The sequence below is a fragment of the Glandiceps talaboti genome, chromosome 11, assembly GCF_964340395.1.
Source record: "Glandiceps talaboti chromosome 11, keGlaTala1.1, whole genome shotgun sequence".
Taxonomy (NCBI): Eukaryota; Metazoa; Hemichordata; class Enteropneusta; family Spengelidae; genus Glandiceps; species Glandiceps talaboti.
In genome coordinates, this window is record NC_135559.1 from 12,123,004 (window position 1) to 12,145,081 (window position 22,078).

The window sequence follows — 22,078 nt, forward strand, 5'->3', positions numbered from 1 at the left end:
GAAATAAAGACTGTTGATAAATAATATTTCCAAATAATACATTTTACAGTATTTTGAAACGCAGTCGCATATTTTATTTGAAAATATCATTTAATAGTCCCCTTTGTGTATTGAATAGGAACAATATGGAGGTCTTCCGAAAATATTTAAGAAGTGTTTCATCTTTCTAAAAGTGATTGCCAGGTATGTTTCAAATAAATAATACGGTAACTTTAATATGTATTCTACATCCTATACAGTAGCAATACAAAGTAAAGAAATAAATAATCATTTACAAGATCCTCATATATAAGCTAGTTTATGTATGGTATAATGCAATCATGTTCTCAAACTCTGTCAGCAACTTAGGAATTGGTATAATAAAGCAATTGCTAAGTATATTAAGTTGGCTAGTATTCAGGACGTGGGTTCGAATCCTACACGTGTCACTTTTCGTTTGTGAATTTGATTATATATATATATATATATATATATATATATATATATATATATATATATATATATATATATATATATATATATATATATATATATATATATATACACACACACAAAATACACAAGTTGTGGTACGGAGCCGTTACTCGGAGTTTCACGCTTGAATACGATCTTCGGACGACTAAATTTTAACGGAAATTCAAGTGATTGAATTCGAACTCGCAGAAGAACTGGTACCCGGATGTGATGCGCGTTGAGGTTTGACATGGTGGAATGAAAGAATGTATTTGTTTTCATGGCGGCACTTTGAAATCAGTTCTGATCGTTTATTAAGGAGTCCTGATTTATTTGCACTGATGATAAACATCTCTGTAAGACACACGTTGCACCTTTTTGTTGCATTAGAGTGGGCGGCTGCATGGGCAATGATAGCCCAGTTGGTGGAATACTGGTGGCCCGACTCCTTTATTTTCCAGACATACTTTGAAAGTTCAGTACAATTTCCATATTTGTTATTGGCGAAAGAACACTTGTGGTTGCTGTAACGCGTTTTGAAGCTGTTTTCTGTTGAGCCAATGTAGGATTTGGTATCTCTGTTGTTTATTTTGACCTGGGCCCTGTAGACGATATTATCTGATCGGCATTTCCCATCAAGCGGGCAAGTTGATTTATCACGACAGTTGCATGTCCCTATGGGAGCTTCATTTCCGCGTTTAAGGATCATAGTATTGTGAGCTTTGACGATGGAAGCCATGTTATTCATACAACTGTAGCTCACTTTCACATTCCCCTTGTTGAAAATTTTATGTAACTTAAGCTTGTGCTCCTAAGGGAAGTGACGGCCAAGAAGTTGGAGGAAAATTCTCCCGACGTTATTGCTTACGTTTTGACTATGGGGGATTAAACCAGATGGCATTACGTTTCCTATTTCTCCGTCTCTTGATGGTGTCAATTCTATCTGTGTAAGCAAGGTTGTCTTTATAGCCACTTGCTTTGAGTGCGTCATCATAGAGGGGTGCTGCCTGGATGAAAACATTATGACTACATGAGATGTCACACAGTCTTCAATTTATGGATGCTGGGAGATGCTTGATGATAACCGGTGGGTGATTTGACTGTGAATTGATGTAGACTGGGTTGTCGTTTGGTTTTCTGTATGGGTAATATTTCCCACCGGAAAGGTCTAATACGATATCGAGGTAATTTACAATTTTCAGGTTAGCTTCAATGGTTACTTTCAGACCGATGTCATTGAAGATCTTTGTGATATTGTTCTCTATCTGCTCTGCCTTGTTACCCGATATTTTGTGGAAAACAGCTAAACCGTCACCCCTGTATACACCTACATGGTCTTTAGAGTACTGCGATGCAAAAGTACTTAGGATGTAGGAACCAGATAGTTCGCAAATCTCGGCTCCATCATAACTTCCCATAGTCACGTCAAACATATCTTTGTTGTCTCTCTCAACCCATGGAATGTTATCATCAAATAGGAGAGATTTTTTGTATTATATATATATATATATATATATATATATATATATATATATATATATATATACAGGTTTTGAAAATATGAACAAAATTACATGCTATTGACCCTACAGAACTGTTTCGTGAGGTGTGTATTCCTCACTCATCATATCTGCGTTGCCTTACCGTTAAATTCTATTATTCTAATGTTCCTAACAGGGAATATCAACCTAGTAACATAGCGTATTTGCATAGTTAATTGTTCTGCAATAATGATTTATGTCTATGCCTACACGACGACACAAGTTCATTCCGTTTGTTTAGAGTGCAGTGATGAGGTTGACAAATTATAATGTACTTTTCAGTTATGCAGAGATTACATATAAATACAAACTTGAATATAAGCCCCCCGCAACTATAGGTAGGAAGAATATAGGCCACGGAATAATATTTTATGGTATAACCCACCCTTCAGCAAGAGTGTCTCCACTAATATTGGTAAAAAATTCCTCGCCCTGGTAGACAAGTGCTTTCCACAAGGGAACAACCTCAGGAAAATCTTCAATCGTAACACAATTAAAATTAGTTACAGTTGTGTAACTAATACTAAACGTCTCATCGACAAACACAATAAAACACATCTGTCTACCCAGAACAGCTGTAAAAACGAGAATACTAAATTATGTAACTGTCGCGTGAAGGACACATGTCCCCTGGACGGGAAATGTTTACAAAGCAGCGTGGTATACCAGGCAACAGTTCAGCGCAAAGACACCAATATCCGCGAAACGTATGTCGGACTTACTGAAAACGAGTTCAATACACGGTACAGGAACCACACAGCTTCATTCCGCAACAATTTGTCAAGAATCTCAACAGAACTAAGTAAGTATGTATGGTTTCTTAAGGATAAAGAAATTGATTACAACATCACGTGGAAAATTATCGCACGGCGCGCACGACCATACAACAGCTCCAGTCAGAGATGTAATCTCTGCATAACTGAAAAGTACATTATAATTTGTCAGCCTCATCGCTGCACTCTAAACAAACGGAATGAACTTGTGTCGTCGTGTAGGCATAGACATAAATCATTATTGCAGAACAATTAACTATGCAAATACGCTATGTTACTAGGTTGATATTCCCTGTTAGGAACATTAGAATAATAGAATTTAACGGTAAGGCAACGCAGATACTATTATTTCATTCTACCCCTGATGAATGAGGAATACACCTCACGAAACAGTTCTGTAGGGTCAATAGCATGTAATTTTGTTCATATTTTCGAAACCTGTATATAATTCGCTCTACTAACCGTATTGAGCCCTTTTATGTGGTTATATCAACACCCAGTCAATTAATTATATATATATATATATATATATATATATATATATATATAGTTTTGGTAGTACTGGAACTCTTTCTTGGGTGTAACTCGGAGTTTCACGCATATTGCGATCATCAGACACTGAGTGTCTGATGATCGCAATATGCGTGAAACTCCGAGTTACACCCAAGAAAGAGTTCCAGTACTACCAAAACTATTACGCTCTGCCACTGCGGTATAGAGCACTGTCTTATAGCAGATTGATACTCACCGAGTTATATATATATATATATATATATATATATATATATATATATATATATATATATACTTTACACTGAGGTTCTATATATGAATAATGTCATGAACCATACAGTTCTGACCCAAATATTTCTAAGAGACTGAGCTCCTCTTCATCGATGGGTCTCAAGTTCTGTCAAACAAATCTGTTTGACAGAACTGGAGACCCACCGATGAAGAGGAGAACTTGATTTGTTTGACAGAACTGGAGACCTTTCGATGAAGAGGAGCCCAGTCTCCGAAATATTTGGGTCAGAACTGTGTAGTTCATGGTATATATATATATATATATATATATATATATATATATATATATATATATATATATATACATATACATATATGGATCAAAGGACTGCGAACATTTTAGCATGATTCGACTATTATTAATGAAAATAATCAGAATATATATATATATATATATATATATATATATATATATATATTGATTTATTACGTCTTCATTACATGGATTTGAAATAGTATTTCATTTTATTTTATTTTAGAGATAATGACGTAATACAGATGAGGTTGTATGATAGACTGGATGTATTACTCAATGTCAAAGGTGCTGAGGTAGAAATGGCTAAAGCACTGACAGAGGTAAGAAAAAGTAAATCTGTTCCCTATCGGGGTAAAATCACTAACTTTCATGAGATTGCTTTGAATCTACTAACACTTTTAGAAGAAAAGGCTGCAGCTGTTCTTGTGAAATTCTATATATCGTGTATTGCTTATACATTGAAGGAAATACGTGTCTTTTAGGTACAATGCATCACTTTAAATTGTAAATGTTAAAATATTTTTCCAGAAAATAGTTGACATTGAATACCTGGCAGATACTCGGTGACAGCTTTCACTTCGATGAGCTAACAGTATTTCTTTGATGCAAAATGAAGATAAATTTATGAACATAAACACCATACCTCTATTGATTTTTTAAAACTATTTTTATCATTTAGTGATGTCTACAGGTAACCCTAAAAACAGACATGCTGTGGTTCAGAATGCAAGGTGGAAACCAGAGTGCTTGGAGGAACCTGCATCATTGCAGTCATACAGATGATATTAATAGAATGTATTTTTAAAAATCCATATTTTTTTATTTTGCTTATTTCTTAAGGTGTTTACAGGCAACAAGAAGACCTGTTTGATCATAAAAGAACACGAGGTCCAGAAGATAATGCTCATGATAAAAGAACATTCAAATGAAGTCCCAGAATTTCTTGACTTACTCAATGCAGTTGTCAAGGTAACTGAATAATGTTTAAGTATTGACCATCTGTTTCAGATTACTCAAATGTGTTGATTTTAACATTCTTAAGAATTATCGATTACTTTGTCGAATACCAAGAAATGTGTAACTTTGAATCAATAAAGGCAAGTGTGTGAAGTAATGTGTGCAAGATTTGGTATTTTGAGAATTGAGCTTAAATAATGGTGCTATAACATTATTATACGCCACGATATGCACATCTTGTCGTTGTTTCAGATTGGAAAATAATCAATAGTTTTTCTGGTGGGTTATAGGTGTCTGGTGAGTGATATTTATATGCAGATGTACACTATGTATATTCCATTTCTAAAATTTCCTCTACGCTCTATTCTCTTCCTTACTTTTATTTTCTGAGTCTGTATATGGAGCATTTTTCTGAAATAAGCGTAAATACAAGATAATAATACAATGTCAATTTCGGGGCACCAGTAAAATGTAACCTATTATTGTATATATTAAACAAGAACAACAATAATAACAATGCATGAAGGAAACAACAGCAGGAGACTAATCTACCCACGCATCATCCCATTTTGACAAAACTCTCCTAAACGTAACTCAAAAAGGTGTTAAATTACTGTTTAATGAACGATATTGTTACAGTTACACGTGATGGCCATGTTGATCTTTCCAATCAGGTGGAAGAACTGAATTTGCCAATGAAACGAAACCAGTTATTTGTAATGAAATTCTTCATGCAATACAGATCAGATGTGGCTAAAGTTATCGACAAGACCCAAGAAGCGAGGTATGAACTTGAATTACTTGTCGTGTTAATCATCGCGGGTGAATTATTCACTGCCAAACTACATATAACTACAGAGACAAAGAGTTTTCTCTGATGAAAAGCTTGCAAAGTAAAGCATCCAATTAAAGGAAAAAAAGAAATAATTAATAACTGTACTTGATTCGTATAATACTTAGTGAGTAAACGACCGCTTTGATGCTTCAAATAACTGAACGAAATCATTGTGAGAGTGATAAGAACAGGGTGCAATGCACATTGTGTCACAGGACTACGAGCATCAAGGATTTAGAGTAGAAAACAAGCATGCATGTTCTGGATGCGAAATGTTGTTTCATGTATTCACAGAATGGGTGTATTGAAGGCTTCAGAGGGGAACAAAGATTTATCATACATGCTGGCCTTGGTTGATCTATTGGCTACATGTGCTGAGGTAAGTCAGGCCTGTTTGTAAGGGTATAGCCCAGGAGTGGTATCAGTGGTCAACTCTGGTGGGGTGTACATGTGAGGTTAGCGTTGTCGACTTCAGCTTTAACAATAAAGAAGCAAGTTTAGACAAAAGGGCCAGAAAATGCACCCCAAAGAGTGGCACATGTACGTGCAGTCAACTAAGGGGAGTAAAACGGACTTTTAACTCGTATAGTATATTATTGTTAAACCTACAAAATGTATCATTGCCATGAATGTTATTCCATACTATTCTTATGCCATTCACTATTCACATGTGAATACTTTACTTTATTTAATGTCAATAGTGAATACTTGTAATAGTCAAAACTAATATTAGTGACAAATAACATTTATTAGTCTTTCCATTCCCCTTAAAACATTCCATGCTCGTATCTGATATTATCTGAGACAAATGATGATATTCCTTCTAATTATCCGACGACCGAAACATTTTCCCAGAATTGGAAATACTAAGCAACTCTGTTGCCTGAAAGACATCACATATTTTCAAAAGAAATACATGATTTCCACTACTGCCTAGATTTCAAATTCGTGTCAGCACTTCACCAATGAATACTGTCAAGATCTACTAGGTGTAAATAATGATATGATGGCCTAGGCGTATGCGTGTTTAACTACAAAATGTTCGAGTTCTGTGTGAGTACGTGCATGCGTGCGTACGTGCGCGAGTGTACATGTATATATGTGCGTGTGCGTACCTGCATGTCCATGTGTATTTGTGTTTAACTGTTCTAAGATGGGATGTTCCAATAACTGATACGCCACAATTACCCTCTGTCAATTATCGCTCTGTACGCATACAGCTTTGATATGTATATTTCTTTTATTAGGGAAAGAACTCCTCCATTGAGTCAATCTGCCAGACTATCTTCACAATTGAAGATTTACTATCAGTTCTCATCGACGAAACAATCGGCAGCAAAATCAAGAAACCGTTTGCTAGGTTCCTACTATGGGTGTATATGAACACTGGTACTGGGACTTTGGATAGTGGAGCAGACGAATTGTCACATTATAGGCAAGATAAAAATAACGCTTTTATTTTTTTCAAAAATAGATGGATAACATGAAAAATAAACCCTAAAATTATTGGGTAATTTCTAAAAAGCAAAGTACACGGGCATTCTACGCGTGGAGTGGAGTCAAGAGTGGCCGTCTCTGAATCGGCAAGTTGCCAATTTTGAGACTTTCCGCTGCCATTTGCTTCTGAATCGATAATATGCTTTCACAAATTTGATCCTTTAATGTGTTCCAGTCAACCCAGCCGTATCATTTTCAAAATTTAATTTAATCTTTGAATTTTTTTCAGTTAAATGTTCTTAGTGGTGATGAGTTATTAACCGTAAAGTATACTACTTAATGGATAACACTTTTTATGCAATCACGTTTCAAATGTGAAGTTCAAAAATAGAATCCTTTTAAGTAAACAATTATCATTGTAGTGAATCTTTGAAAATGTGACTCATTAATTCATCTATATCGTTCTTTACTCCCAGTGACTTTTGGCAGATACTGAAAAACCTGAACCAGTTCATTCAAACTGTGGAACGTGAACATGAATCTTTATATTTTGTTCTGGAAGGTGTATTTCCTTTACTCGAGGTAGGAATATCAATATTGGCGAAACTTTTAAAATATAGTTTCATACGTTATGGCTTTAAATATTTTTAAGATATACCAAACAGACATGTATATCTCAAAATCATTCTAATCAGTAACAAATATTATTAGTCAATGAAATATTGTGTAATTCGGAATTCGATTAACAGGGCCTCAGAGAATAGGGTAGGTAGGTCGGGATTTTATTTTATCTTATCTGTATCATAGTGTTTATTTTTTTAATATATCGCGTCGACCTAAAACCGAATGAAATGTCAGTTAGAATACAGCTTGAATATTTCCGAGTATCACTGGGGAATGAATGTCATGGAGACAATTATCTATGTTTTAAATATTTAAATAATGTTTTGAGTCGGCGGCTTAAACAAGGGTTGGTTGGGATATCCGAAACACATTTTGTTTGCCTTATGGACGTTTTTTTTTAAATTTTGATATGAATCGATAAGGTTAAAAGAAAACAAATTTACAAATGTACGGTATAATAACAACACTGTTTAGTTTTCTGGGAGATTTGCACTCGGAAAGCTATTCCCAAGGCTACCAGATAATATTTAAATGCATTTACAATGCAATAAAAAGAGTCGATATAATGCATACCCTAGACTATTGTCTGTTCTCAATCAAATGCAGGTTTTCTGTAAGCACATCCACCACAGAGACGACAAAAATTATCCTGAAGAAATTCAAACACTCAATAATCTTACTCGAAGTATTCTGGTAAGTAATGACATTTGTAATGAACCAAAAACTACCTACCTACCTGTCGACCTGTCTAATACCTATCTGATCTAGCTAGCTGCGGTTTCTTAACAATATATACATCCGTTAACATTTCTATCTGCAGTACATTTTAATGCCGGGGAGTTGTTCTGTTCATGTATAATTAAACTCGCTATGGTTGCTGATTATCAACAACTAACTTTGCGTGACGTACAATGTTTTGAAAGGTCATTGCCCTGACTAAGACGCATCAACAAAATAATACTTTCATATGATCACTGTATCGAAAAGAATATTGCTGACTGCTAATGGAAAATAAAACGAAATGTCTGAAAAAACAGCAGAAATAGAAATTGAAAAGATAAATACTATTTAATGCTGTTCTTTTTATATTATATACTTAGGCCTTTGTGAAAAGAAATCACACATCAATACACAATAAGACTCATTTGGATACGATGAGGTCAGCCACAAAAGCATTACTAAACGTGACAGAATTACCCCATGATGAGGTTAGTAAAATCTCGTGTTTGGGTATATGAATTATGTCATGTTCGCCAGTTTGTGTCTACTGATGAATAAGTTAAACAATTGAAAGAATATTTTTTATTTATGAGTGCCAGTAAATGTGTGATGGAGAGAGAGAGAGAGAGAGAGAGAGAGAGAGAGAGAGAGAGAGAGATAGAGAGAGAGAGAGTGTGTGTGAGAGAGAGAGAGAGAGTGTGTGTGTGTGTTAACAGAATAGTTCGTTTAAAAAATGTGGAACTACATTGAATCTGTCATACTGTTTTTCGTTAAAGGTAATGCCGTTTATAAACAATATCAAAAACCCTGGATATCACAAAAGTGCTGCTAGAATGGTTAGTATTACCTTTCAATTTTGACTAATTTGATACCGCCCCACTGCACTCCAATATCTATTAAATTCGGATTTTTTTATTTAACACTAAGAGGGTCATTTGGTAAAAAATCCTCTGGTATGTTAGGAAGATCGACTTTAAGGTGTTCATGTGTGTCGAATTTAAACACTTTGCTGATGACAGAAATGTATTTATTTCAACGCCTTGTTGAGGGATAACAATCTAAGAATTCTTGAAGATATATTGTTGTTATGGAGAGCTACAGCTCGCTGCAAGTAAATTGTTTGCATTCACTTGGAACAGCATAGACTTGTATTACACACCATGGATTGATAACAGTTTTATGGCCCCAGGGGAACGAAAAATATGTTTGTGAACATCGATCATTATATAAAATGGCCCTAATACTGTTCTTATCAAATGATGGCCTGTATGAAATTCTCTCTTCTTCCAACATAATGTGCCAAGTGTTATTAATCAGTTCATTTTTTGTAAGAGTTCTTCCATGTTTGATGTCGACAGTTGTATATAATCAATTGGTTAAATTCCATGTACATGATTGGACTATATAGATTGTTCAGTTTTGATTTATTCATTTACATTAACAATAAAGTCTTCTTGACAAATTAAAGGAGTATGAAAATCGGTACAAAGAGGAGACAGAGGTTAATCGTTTACTCAACGTGTTTGCCAAGAACTTCAAGTTGGCTTATGGAGGTGAAAATAAAGTTTGTGTTCAATTGAGGACGGGTCTGGATATGGAAAGAGGTGAGGAAAAAGAATTGTTTAAAAAGGGGGATGGGAAGTATGTATCATAATCATAGCAATACACCTGACATCATATGAATATCATCACTATGGTAATGTTAGCTTTCAGATAGCAAAATACGAGTGATCTAGGGGGCCTTGTAACTTAGTGTCGAAGATGAGAACTGATAAGATTTCAGGTGATGAATATTTTCCGACTGGAAACAACAATATTTGGGAAAAGATAAAATACACTTTGAAGCATAATCAATATCACAAAATGTGTCGATTTGAAACATTTTGACTAGCATTTCGGGCGCTACAGAACAATTGCTTAAAAACGAGTAATATCCCGACGTAAAACAACCTGGGAATAAATCTCATGTTTCTTGTTCACGCAAGTTCAATTTGGAATGTGAACGGTGCAATAATCAAGTAATGCCACAGTAGGTAAAATAAATATTCCCAAGTTTTGCAAATACACTGTGAAATGTTGTGCGATGGCGTTTACTGTGAATGATTTATACGAGGTGGTATGATTGTTATTCTTCAACCAGTATACTCTGAGGTAGATGGAGATGAAGCGTTGCCTCTTGGTGGGGAATTCCAAGAACATGTCAAGTGTTTCATAACCAAAAGTAAGTCCCCTAGCACTGCAAACACTCAAAAGGTGACGTCAAGTAAGCGAAACAATCAAATCGGACCCTCACAGACTCCAACGAATGGTAAAGAACTTGAAGAAGTTGAGTAAGTGCATAAACATGTACATTATAGCTGTTGTGTCATATAGATACACAGGGACAAGTGTAACATTTATATAGGTATAAAGTTTGTGTAATATTCCTATACAGTATAACAGAGCATTTTGGATTTGTAATGTATTCATCGCAACGATGGTTTATTTTAAATGCAACTGATCTGAGTACCTTAAATCGGTAGTTTAATCATACAATGTTAAACCTGCACTTCCTGAAACTTGCAACAGGGGCATTTCTTTTCCTTTTGTGATGATCATGACTTGATGATATTCATTTTACAACAGCATCCACATTCACACTCAAACCCGTTCATATTTGTCGCTTGTCAGAGGCAACCTGGTATTATACATATTCTTTTATCTGTTTTGATTCAACTTTTGATGGGAATACATTTGTTCAAATGATGCGTTTATTGAAAGACTTATCTGCTGATTTAGGACTACGTCTAAATCAGCATACTTCTATTCCTAACCTTCGTATCAAAAATGTGTACCCCAGCAAAGTTGAGAAATAAACTATAAGCCTTGACTCCAGAAGCATTACAGTAACCATACTGATATGATTATGTTAGGTGATATGACATATACTTATATAAATAGATATTACAGGGAAGAGGAACCGCCAGAAGATGAGGATTTTGATGAACATTCAACCAACTTATTAGTTAACATTCCTTCTGAAGATGGAATACTTATACCTCAGTTGATGTCTTCACTATATGCAAATGCTCGTAAGCTAGTGGAACAGCTCAAGTAAGTACTAGCCATCACTAAACGTACCTTTTCTGTTCCAGTTCAAGAAAATGTGTGGGACAGAAGATCTATTTTGAAATCAAATCAAAGACAGTCATTCGATTGTTTGGTTTAACGATGTGAATCACACTACACATACACACAGTATTAAGTGGTGCTCATTCAAAGGCGTGTTTACTCCCATGACAAATCTAGAGGGGTAACATCTTAGTATAAGATTTGCCATATGTAAAAAGGTTGTTGCACCACAGAAATATTCTTGTTTTTTTCAGAATCTCTGGACAAAACCCAAAACGTGTTGAAAGAGAACGATTACAACAGGAAACGTTGGACGTGAAATGTCTGCAAGTATGTATTTATAAAGCTTTGATTCCGGTAACTGTGGGCATCAATCGCACTCATGACTTGTCAAACTAATATTTAGTCATGTAGTGAGTCTGCTTACAACTGAAATGAATCTTGTTGAAAGTGAATATACCAAAATGAAGGTAAAACGCGATGGTAGCAGAAAGCGAAAAGAGGTTTTCATTGATAAAGCAAATACCAGTTAAGTTTGCCCTGAAGTAAATCATGCACATGGAATACGGCATTCATCCAATTTACTTTATTACTGAACAAGGCGAGGTGAATAACTGATTCAGATAACACTTGCAGAAGATCCGTATTCTGATTGTGGATGAGAATTTAGCTGTTTTTGAATGAAATTTCTTTTCTACAAAGTCAATTTTAACATTCACACACACGTGTACATGATAGATATTGAAGTGTCCAAGCGGTATCGTTATTTAAATGAAGGATTCCTGGTCAATAGTAAGGACATATGCTATCACCATATATTCAGTCATTTGAATAAATATTTCATCTTTAGAATATTCCTCGAGTCATTGCAAACTTCACTGTAGGGATGTATATTCCACCCTATTCTGTAGCTACTGAGGGCCTTAATTCACAACGAGGAACGACAGCTACCCGAGGATTGGAGAGAAAATCCTAAGAATTTTGAAGTGTAAGTACAATTAATTGATTGTTTGAATTTCGTTTGTGTGACATACAAAAAATCATTCAGATGTTCAAAAACACCACATTGCCAATACACTATTACAGCTTATTGCAACACACACACGCACGCGCGCGCGCACAGACAGACAGACAAACAAACAGACAGAAAGACAGACAGACAGACAAACATATATATATATATATATATATAATATATATATATATACAATGACACATACATACATACATACATACATACATACATACATACATACATACATACATAAATGTGTCATATACGATATGTATATATATATATATATATATATATATATATATATATATATATATATATATATATATATATACATACATATAAAAAATATATATATATATGAAGTCAGTGGTAAGATTTGTCCGTAGTACAGTGCTCGATACGTCTGCACGTAGAGCGGAGTATATATTGAGGGTAGAAGAAAATCAAGTCGGGTTTTTCGTCTCTACAAGCCTGTTTCGTGAGTAAATCACTCGTCAGGAGATGTTGATGTACTGAATATATTCAGTACATCAACATCTCCTGACGAGTGATTTACTCACGAAACAGGCTTGTAGAGACGAAAAACCCGACTTGATTTTCTTCTACCCTCAACATATATACATATATATATATATATATATATATATATATATATATATATATATATATATATATATATATATATATATATATATATATATATATATATATATATATAATCGATAATCGCGATATTTAAAACCACCCTAACCTAACTCTACCACAGTCAGCTTAACAGGATTAAGGATGTCCAGAATGAACTAAATAAATATGGTGCCATGTTGAAAGTTCTTCCACTTCTTGCTAGAACAAGTTATAATTTGACAAGAGAAGTGCTGGCATTCCTCTCTGCTATGCTATTAAATGGCAATGAAAATGTACAGGTTAGTGGATTATGCTGTTTAATGAGAAACATTAACTGGTCAACAGGACAAATATTAACTAAGATATGTGTAGTACTTTAAAGTACGAGTTTTACAATGATATGTATAATCGAGCTATGGCAAGTACGTTTACTCTTGGGTTATATAAAGTCAAATTAGACATGAGCACTGACTCTGGTATTACATATTTAGATTTTAGATGTTCAAATTAATGGAAACTGCACTGAGGTATTTGTATCACAGTATGTAATGAATGAATGGGGAAGGGAGGGAAGGGGAGGGATGGACGGATGGATGGATGGATGGATGAATGAATGAATGAATGAATGAATGAATGAATGAATGAATGAATGAATGAATGAATGAATGGAAGGGTGGATGGATATAACATCTGAGTCCCTTTAATCTAATAAGAAAACTTCACCGGTTTCGTTACAGGAGAGCCTAATTGAGTATTTCTTGAGTACGAGAGAGGAGCACTTCTTTGTGGCTGTTCAAAACAGAATGCAATTGTCAACTGTAGCTATTAGAGAAAAGTAAGTGATTTTCTTATATGTGTTGGTGTCAAGAGGTGATTGCGATTACAAGTTTACACTTGTTACATGCGTATCATACTAAACAAAAGTTTTAAAACATTCTCCTAAATCCTAATACCATACATGAAAGCTATGCTTCACATTTATGAAAACTAAAAAAGGCTACGTGAGGACCATTGCACTAAAGAAGCAACACATGTGCATCATTCTTATATATATATACTTGTCAAGTAGTTTTAGGTTGTATTACTGTAAGAGTACTGTATCCAGAAGTAAACTACGTTATACGAGTTTTATTTATAATGTTCATAAGTATGTATGCTGCCTATACTATGCCAAAAGCGCAACTTTAGCTTAACTCTGAAGGATTCTTATTAACTAATTAGTTTTTTTGTGTGATTGTTCCTCTAACTTCGCCAGACAAGCCCTGGTCATCCAGTATAAAGAGAAAAGAGATGAAGCCAATCAAAGATACAACCCTCCCAAAAACATCATCCGTCGTCAATCTAGAGTAAGGGTAACTTAGTCTTATATAACGTGTTTCACTGAGAATCAAAACATTTTAGACACTTGCACACACACACACACACACACACACACACACACACACACACACACACACACACACACACACACACACAACATGTATAGCTTCTTTCTCATGCATGTAATTCAAATTTCAGATCGCTAGACAAGGAGGGATGACTGGACGTAGATCTACCTTTGGCAGTAACAGGATTGGGAGTAAAATCTTTGGTCAAAATGGGGTACGAAATAGTTCAATGATGTCTTTTAACTAATGAACAAATATACTTTAAAATGTGTAATATTTTATTTAAATACAGGCATATTTGTAGGCTGAAAATAACATGTAATCTGCGCAAATATCAGTGAATTCTTCCAGGTAAACTGAGATGCAAATCTCTATCCATATTATTGACAAACATTAGAAAAACACAGATTAATGTCAGCTTTAGCAAGGAATACAGTAATATCTGATAAATAAATGATGGGACTAAAGCGACAACGATTTAGAGTAGCATGTAGTTACTAAAGAAGGAAATAGGAATGCGTTTTTGTCTGATGTACACAACTTTATGGTATACCATGATGTGTGTTATGTAATCTAAAAAGGCAGATATATATTTTTTATTAAGAAAAAAACGGCTCGTTTTGTCTGTTCGAAAGTTTAATTTAGCAGTATAGTCTGTAACAATACATGTATGTAATTTGCAAGGTGAATGTTAATCTCTCAATAACATCTGAAGACTGTTCTATTGGGTTATTGGACTTAGGAGATTCACTGACTCCTTTATGCTATTCTATTTTTAGAGCCAAACATCTCAAAGTCAACCTGGAAGCCGACGGCAGAGAACAAATATATTAAAGCAGGGTGGTTCGATGGGCGCAATTAATATGGAAATGGTAACCCCGAAAGTCTCACATTCTGCTGAAAGAAATCAACCTGGTCTTCCAAGTGTGGATTCAATGGTAGGCAGTATATTTTGCTAAGGATGCATTACTTTATTTTTATGGCTATAACATTCTTGCAAGCCAAAGCACAAATTTTATTTGACGTAACGAAATATGGAGAGGGTACGTTTTAGAGGTGTGGCAGTTGTAAAGGGGTCTGTGGTTTACAACGAAGGGCCCTATGGGATTTGCAAATAAAGGGTTGTAGTTCTTCAAGAATACAACACATAGTAATATTTATAATCCGTACAGCTGGGGAATTGGTCTTTGTGGTAAACGTAGATAATGCATAAAACTATACATGTATCAATCAGTTTCATCACTTTGCGTATGTTTCCTCCTTTGACAATGCTGCATATAGGAACTTAAATGTGATCGATATGGTGCTTTGGTATTTAAAGATGACGGCTTTATTGAACTACTTCTAAGAATACTTGGAAGCATGTGTGATGGTCAACATACACGATCACAGGTATGCAGTAAATTTAAATTCATGCACTTCTCAACTTTATATGGGATATGAACATTGATATTTAAACACGTAGGGCATATGTAAAGCCCAGGTAACTATTTACCTTTTAAATAGCCCCCTTCCCTTCCAGGGGGAGGTACTACAATCGGGATTTGGAATTCTAAATGCATATATATATATATATATATATATATATATATATATATATATATATATATATATATATATATATTGGTCGGAACTTGAAGTGCTTAAATGTTACTCCGATTTTCTCGCTCAATGCGATCATCAGACAACTGGCAGCTACGCGTTGTGTTACTGTATTTATATGTGTAAGGTGTGAAAGAATTTATTGAAGTTAATTGTGTATTGTTTCGATGTATACAAGGAGTCCTCAGATTTGTCAGGTAGTGTTACTTTTGAAGTTCGCTATGTAGAACTTGTTTTCGTGTCGGCACTTTGAGATGAGTTTAGATTTTTTGTTGAGAAGTGTTTGTTTGTCGGCGTTGAGGATGCAGAGTTTTTCAGTTAGCCAGAGGTCGCACCGTTTGGTTTCATTTCTGTATGCGCGTGCTCTCTGTAATATAGACCAGCCTACTTTGGACGTTTTTTTATTTCTTTTTAGCTGCCAGACGTACTTCGAAAGTTCTGTGCTGTTTGCGTATTTTTCGTGTCTGAAGGTTTGGTTGTGGTTATTGTATCTTTGTTTGATGGCATGTTCAGTCAGGCCGATGTACAGTTTGGAGGGTTGGTTGCATTCCACTCTTTTTACTTCTGCGTTGTAGATTATGTTGGCGGTCAGGCAGCTTTCCTGTAGGGGGCATGTACTCTTATTTCGGCAGTTGCAGGATTTCTCTTTGGTCGTTGTATTGTTGTTCGCGATTCCGTTGATATGTGTTTTGATGATGTTGGCGACGTTTGGCAAGCAGCTGTAACTGACTTTCATTGTGTTTTGGTTGAAGATCTTGTGTAGGGTTGATTTCTTTGGGAAATGTTTCCTGATGAGTTTTAGAAATATTGATTATTCCCGCTCTGCTCACCCAAGCATCGAGCACTCTCTTCTACGAGTTTGAGTGTGGAGTTTTTGTCTGCTTTAATAATGGTTAGTTTTTTGGTTAAACACAGGTTGCATCGTTTTGTTTTATTGGTGTACGCTTGGGCTGTCTTGCTGATGGACCAGGATATGGAAAAAGTCTCGTTGTTTCTTTTCAGTTTCCAAATGTGTTTTGATAGTTCTGTGCTGTTTTCGTGTTTTTCATGTTTGAATGACTGTTTGTGGTTGGCGTATCTCTGTTTGAAGTTGTTCTCTGTTAGACCGATATATACTTTTGTTTGTTTTTTTCCATGGATGGTGGCTCGGTATACGGTGTTTTCCGTTTGGCATTCGCCGTTCAAAGGGCAGGTGTCTTTCTGTCTGCAATTACATGGTTTTTGAGTGGGATTAGTTTCGCTGTTGGAGATGGTGGAGTTGTGCGCTTTGATTATGGTTGCCATGTTTGGCATGCAGCTATAACTGACTTTGACATTGTTTCTGTTGAATATTTTGTGTAACTTGGAGTCTGCTGGGAAATGTTTTGTGATTAGGTTGAGGAATCGTTTGCCTACATTGGTGGCTACGTTTTTGCTATATGGTGGGTTGAACCAGATGGTGTTTCTATTTCTGTTTTTCTTGTTTTTCTGTGGTGGGGTGCTGGTGTACGCGATGTTCTCTTTGTAGCCGCTGGTTTTTAGTGCATTTTGGTATAGTGGGGCTGCCTGGTTGAAGATGTGTTCGTCGGATGATATGTCGGAAATTCTACGGCCGATGGCTGACGATATATTCTTGATGATGCTGGGTGGGTGGTTAGACTGCTTGTGTATGTACATGGGGTTGTCGTTGGGTTGTCGTTGGGTTTTCTGTATGGGTAATATTTACCGTTGTTGAGGTTGAGCGTTATGTCTAGAAAGTTGACATATATATTGAATATACTACATTAGGGATTTATGTCTCCTACGTAGACTTGTTCCAAATAAAGTCTGCTATTGCTGTTTTATGTGATGAAGTAGTAAGCATAGTTGCCCAGTGATCACAACCTATCATGACATCCTAAATCTACAATTTGTAGGTAAATATTTTAAAGCTGCAATGGCTGTAACTGGAATATATTTCTTAAACATGATTGCGCATGTTAATTCAAGGCTGATTTTGATTGGAGGTGCTGATGTTTAGGTGCGGGCCCAAAAATCTTTATGATAGCATTTCTTTTACCGTACTATGTCACATGTACAGTTGAAGAAATACTTTTATCCATCGGTAATTCAATACAGTATTGTTCAGGGTGTACGATATTATGAGCAAGTCACAAAACAGTTTTTCCAAAAATTATCCAGTTGCAGCTGTAATATTTCGGACTATTCTATTTACTTACACTAGGTTAGCATACACATTACCATTAACTAAAGCCTTGGAAAGCATTTAGATGTGTTAACGTAACTGTGTTCACTAGTGAAGGTATACTCCTGCAAAACTAGTTACTGTGAACTGATGAAATCACCTACAGTTCATTATTGTCAACCCTATCATAATAATAATATTGGTATCAGCATATAACATACAAATGATGTACCTAATTATACATATCTATATTTAATTTTGCAGAATTATCTTCGATATCAGCCTGACAATATCAAAAGTGTCAATCTTGTTGAGGAGACAACCAGTCTTCTAGATTTGATTTTCGCCAATATCACTGACTCAACTATATCATTGGTGACAGAACTGTATAGTACACTCAACGAGTTTGCGTCAGTAAGTTAAAATCGTAGTTTTAGTTGCAAACTAAATTTAAGTATATATATATTTATATATAATCCCATGAAATCAATGTTAGTTTTACGTCATAATGCCACGAGTATGATTCCGCGGACTAACACAAAATCGAGCCGGTAGGCGAGAATTTGTAGTCCGCGGAATCATACGAGGAGCATTATGACGTAAAACTAACCATGCTAACATTGATTTAATGGAATTATATATTTATCACATAACTAAGTATTTCCCCGTATTTCTCTAAAATTTTAAATCGTATTATACGAATACTGCATCATTTCATCGCACTATACTCTTCATCGCGTATTAAAGAATGTCGCCCGACGGCTATGCAAATTACGTAATCGCATGACCCGTCGCGAGGTCAAGCTTACCATATACACGGTATCGGTCATACTGTTCTATGGTTTCTCAACCAAAATTATCGGTTATAACCTTGCAATGTGCATGTAATATCAAATTTAGTTTAAACGTAAGTAGAATTTGTCTGAATACGACTTTTGTTCCGTCATTTTAATCATATTTGTTCGCGCTGTGTAAGTTCGGAGATCTGAGATCGGCGGAAAATTGGAAGTAAGCTTGCTTCTACACATTGATAATCTATGTGATTTTTAGATAGAATAAAATTTATCAAATAAAAATAAAAGTACCTCTACGTATCAGACTCGTGCCATCTAAGGATGTATGTAACGTTATGAGTGCATTTACGTTTTGAAAGCACATAATTATTACGATAAACTTGATCGTAGCATAGGAATGGCAGGAACACTCGAACAGTACGGAGAAAAAATAGTTCGGTAGAACAGGGGTGATATGCTCTGAAATCACCCCCTGTTTGACGCCACACAGTTGAAGATATGCACGTATTTATGTGATATATATATATATATATATATATATATATATATATATATATATATATATATATATATATATATATATATATATATATATATATATATATATATATATATATATATATATAATATCAATGGTCACTGACATTAGAAGAGAGTGGCGTTTCATGTTTATTTTGGTCAGAAAGTTAATTCTGAATATGTTGTATATGTGCACTTGGTAATGCGCTTTAAATTGAATAGTAAATTCACTTACACTACTCAGCTGCGTTGACAATGACGACTTTATTCACTATTGCTATTGACTTTTTAAATAATACACAACATCATTACATTTCGGATTCTATTTTTATTTTCAGGGTAACCATGCCAATGCAACAGTTATCTTTGAGAACAAAAGCATTGTGTACACAAACTACATCTTGAGAGATACTAATTTGTCAAGTAAAGTTACAGAAAAGGAATATGTAAGGAAAAATTCACACATTTATCAATTGACATCATTGTCGTCAAATTACTTAATTATATATATATATATATATATATATATATATATATATATATATATATATATATATATATATATATATATATATATATATATATATATATATATATATATATATATATATATATATATAGAGAGAGAGAGAGAGAGAGAGAGTTTTATTCTTCTTTTGCCAAGTAGAGTGCTCGATCACCTTGGAGAGCTATCATACATAAAAATGAAAGAAGACGAGTCTGATATTACATTGTGGATTTACACTACGGACCGTTTCACCAGAAGGATCGTCGGGTGTAATAGTCACAATAAAGCCATACTTTCAAAAGCTAAGCGAACACAACAAAGTACCTGTAACTGCAGAAAACCAAAGGAGTGCCCCCTCGCAGGAAAATGCCTCATAAAAAGCACTGTTTACAAAGCAACAGTCACCATTAACCAAGATCACAAATCATACATAGGTGTTAGTGACACAGAATTCAAAAGCAGGTTTAACAACCACAAGTCTTCATTTAAACTTGATCACAAGAAGAAAGACACTGCGCTCAGCAAATACATTTGGCACCTAAAAGACAGCAAAACCAATTACGACATACATTGGTCAGTTCTCAAGCAGGCTTCCTCATACTCAAATGTTACCAAACGATGCCAACTATGTCTCTGGGAAAAAATGTTTTATTATAACTGCCGACAAATCATCGACCTTGAACAGCAGAACTGAATTAATCAGTAAATGCCGGCACGCTAACAAGTTCTTACTTAATAATACATAACCTTTGTTTTCATTTTTTTTGTGTGTACACACAGCCGTCAGTGAACACACATAATTTATGTACATAAAGCAGGATGTATAGCCAACGACTACTATTATACCATACTATTACATCTGACGATCCTTCTGATGAAATGGTCCGTAGTGCAAATCCACAATGTAATATCAGACTCGTCTTCTTCCATATATATATATATATATATATATATATATATATATATATATATATATATAGGGTCAATAGCATGTAATTTGTTCATATTTTCAAAACCTGTATATAATTCGCTCTACTAACCGTATTGAGCTCTTTTATGTGGTTATATCAACACTCATCAGTCAATTATTGCCCTCTTTTTCTGAAACAGAAGTAGGTCTATTTACACATCCAATAACGTATCATTTTGTCTATCATTCTATCTCCACAGACTGACCAACTGAAAGGAAACATTGCAAACCTTATCATGTCCATGATTGAGGAAAATGGCCCTGAATGTTCACCATTGGCAGTAGCAGTGAAGGATACTTTAGATACCCATGCTATACACATGCACATAGTACAATACTATGAAGAATACATGGTGATTAAAATCTTACAAATCTTTAGTTTTGAGCTTCAGCACATGGGGAATCCAGGGTCTGCAGGGATAATATGCCACATCTGTGACGGAATTCAGATATTTAAGCATGGTCATTTGCCCATGAGATTCATTTACTTGGGATGGCATTTCTGTTGAAAACCTTAAAATGGATCTTGAGATCAAAACATTTCACTTGCACAATTCATTTACGTAATTTGAAATAACATACCACTGTTACCAGGCTCATTTTTATAATGTAAATGACGCTTTCTTATTGTTGCTTCTCTACAGAGGCCAGGGGCAGACAATGACAGAGCACACAACAGCTCCATGGGATTTGCCTATTTTCACATACTGTGCAGATTGGAAGACATTGACGGAAAGATTAACAGAAATTGTAAGTTTAAAACCCTACAAATTTGAGGCTTCCGATATTTTACCTAAAATTCCGAATGACGTTATACTATGCATATAAATTCAATTGTACGAAACCGTACAATTATGTCATAAATCGGATCTCGTAAACAATATGCAATAATAAATGTCTTTGAATGTTCTCAATCATCTAGGAATGAAGTTAATAATGAAGTGAGTACAATTAATCCTACTGGACTTGCTGTTGTCTTT

At 34.9% G+C, this 22,078-nt stretch overlaps 1 protein-coding gene across 1 annotated transcript in view; it reads left to right on the forward strand.

Moving 5' to 3' along the window:
- LOC144442032 (inositol 1,4,5-trisphosphate-gated calcium channel ITPR3-like) overlaps window positions 1-22,078 on the forward strand; it is a 75,536-nt gene that overhangs the window by 39,754 nt on the left and 13,704 nt on the right. The window contains 25 exon segments of the mRNA XM_078131304.1: window positions 119-183; window positions 4,051-4,147; window positions 4,668-4,796; window positions 5,459-5,568; window positions 5,914-5,998; window positions 6,867-7,054; window positions 7,533-7,638; window positions 8,287-8,373; window positions 8,781-8,888; window positions 9,177-9,236; window positions 9,869-10,004; window positions 10,541-10,730; window positions 11,341-11,493; window positions 11,766-11,841; window positions 12,423-12,536; window positions 13,315-13,452; window positions 13,891-13,988; window positions 14,409-14,499; window positions 14,672-14,755; window positions 15,321-15,479; window positions 15,823-15,933; window positions 18,572-18,721; window positions 19,959-20,066; window positions 21,299-21,451; window positions 21,743-21,848. Of these exon segments, the coding sequence (XP_077987430.1) occupies window positions 119-183; window positions 4,051-4,147; window positions 4,668-4,796; window positions 5,459-5,568; window positions 5,914-5,998; window positions 6,867-7,054; window positions 7,533-7,638; window positions 8,287-8,373; window positions 8,781-8,888; window positions 9,177-9,236; window positions 9,869-10,004; window positions 10,541-10,730; window positions 11,341-11,493; window positions 11,766-11,841; window positions 12,423-12,536; window positions 13,315-13,452; window positions 13,891-13,988; window positions 14,409-14,499; window positions 14,672-14,755; window positions 15,321-15,479; window positions 15,823-15,933; window positions 18,572-18,721; window positions 19,959-20,066; window positions 21,299-21,451; window positions 21,743-21,848 (2,902 nt within the window).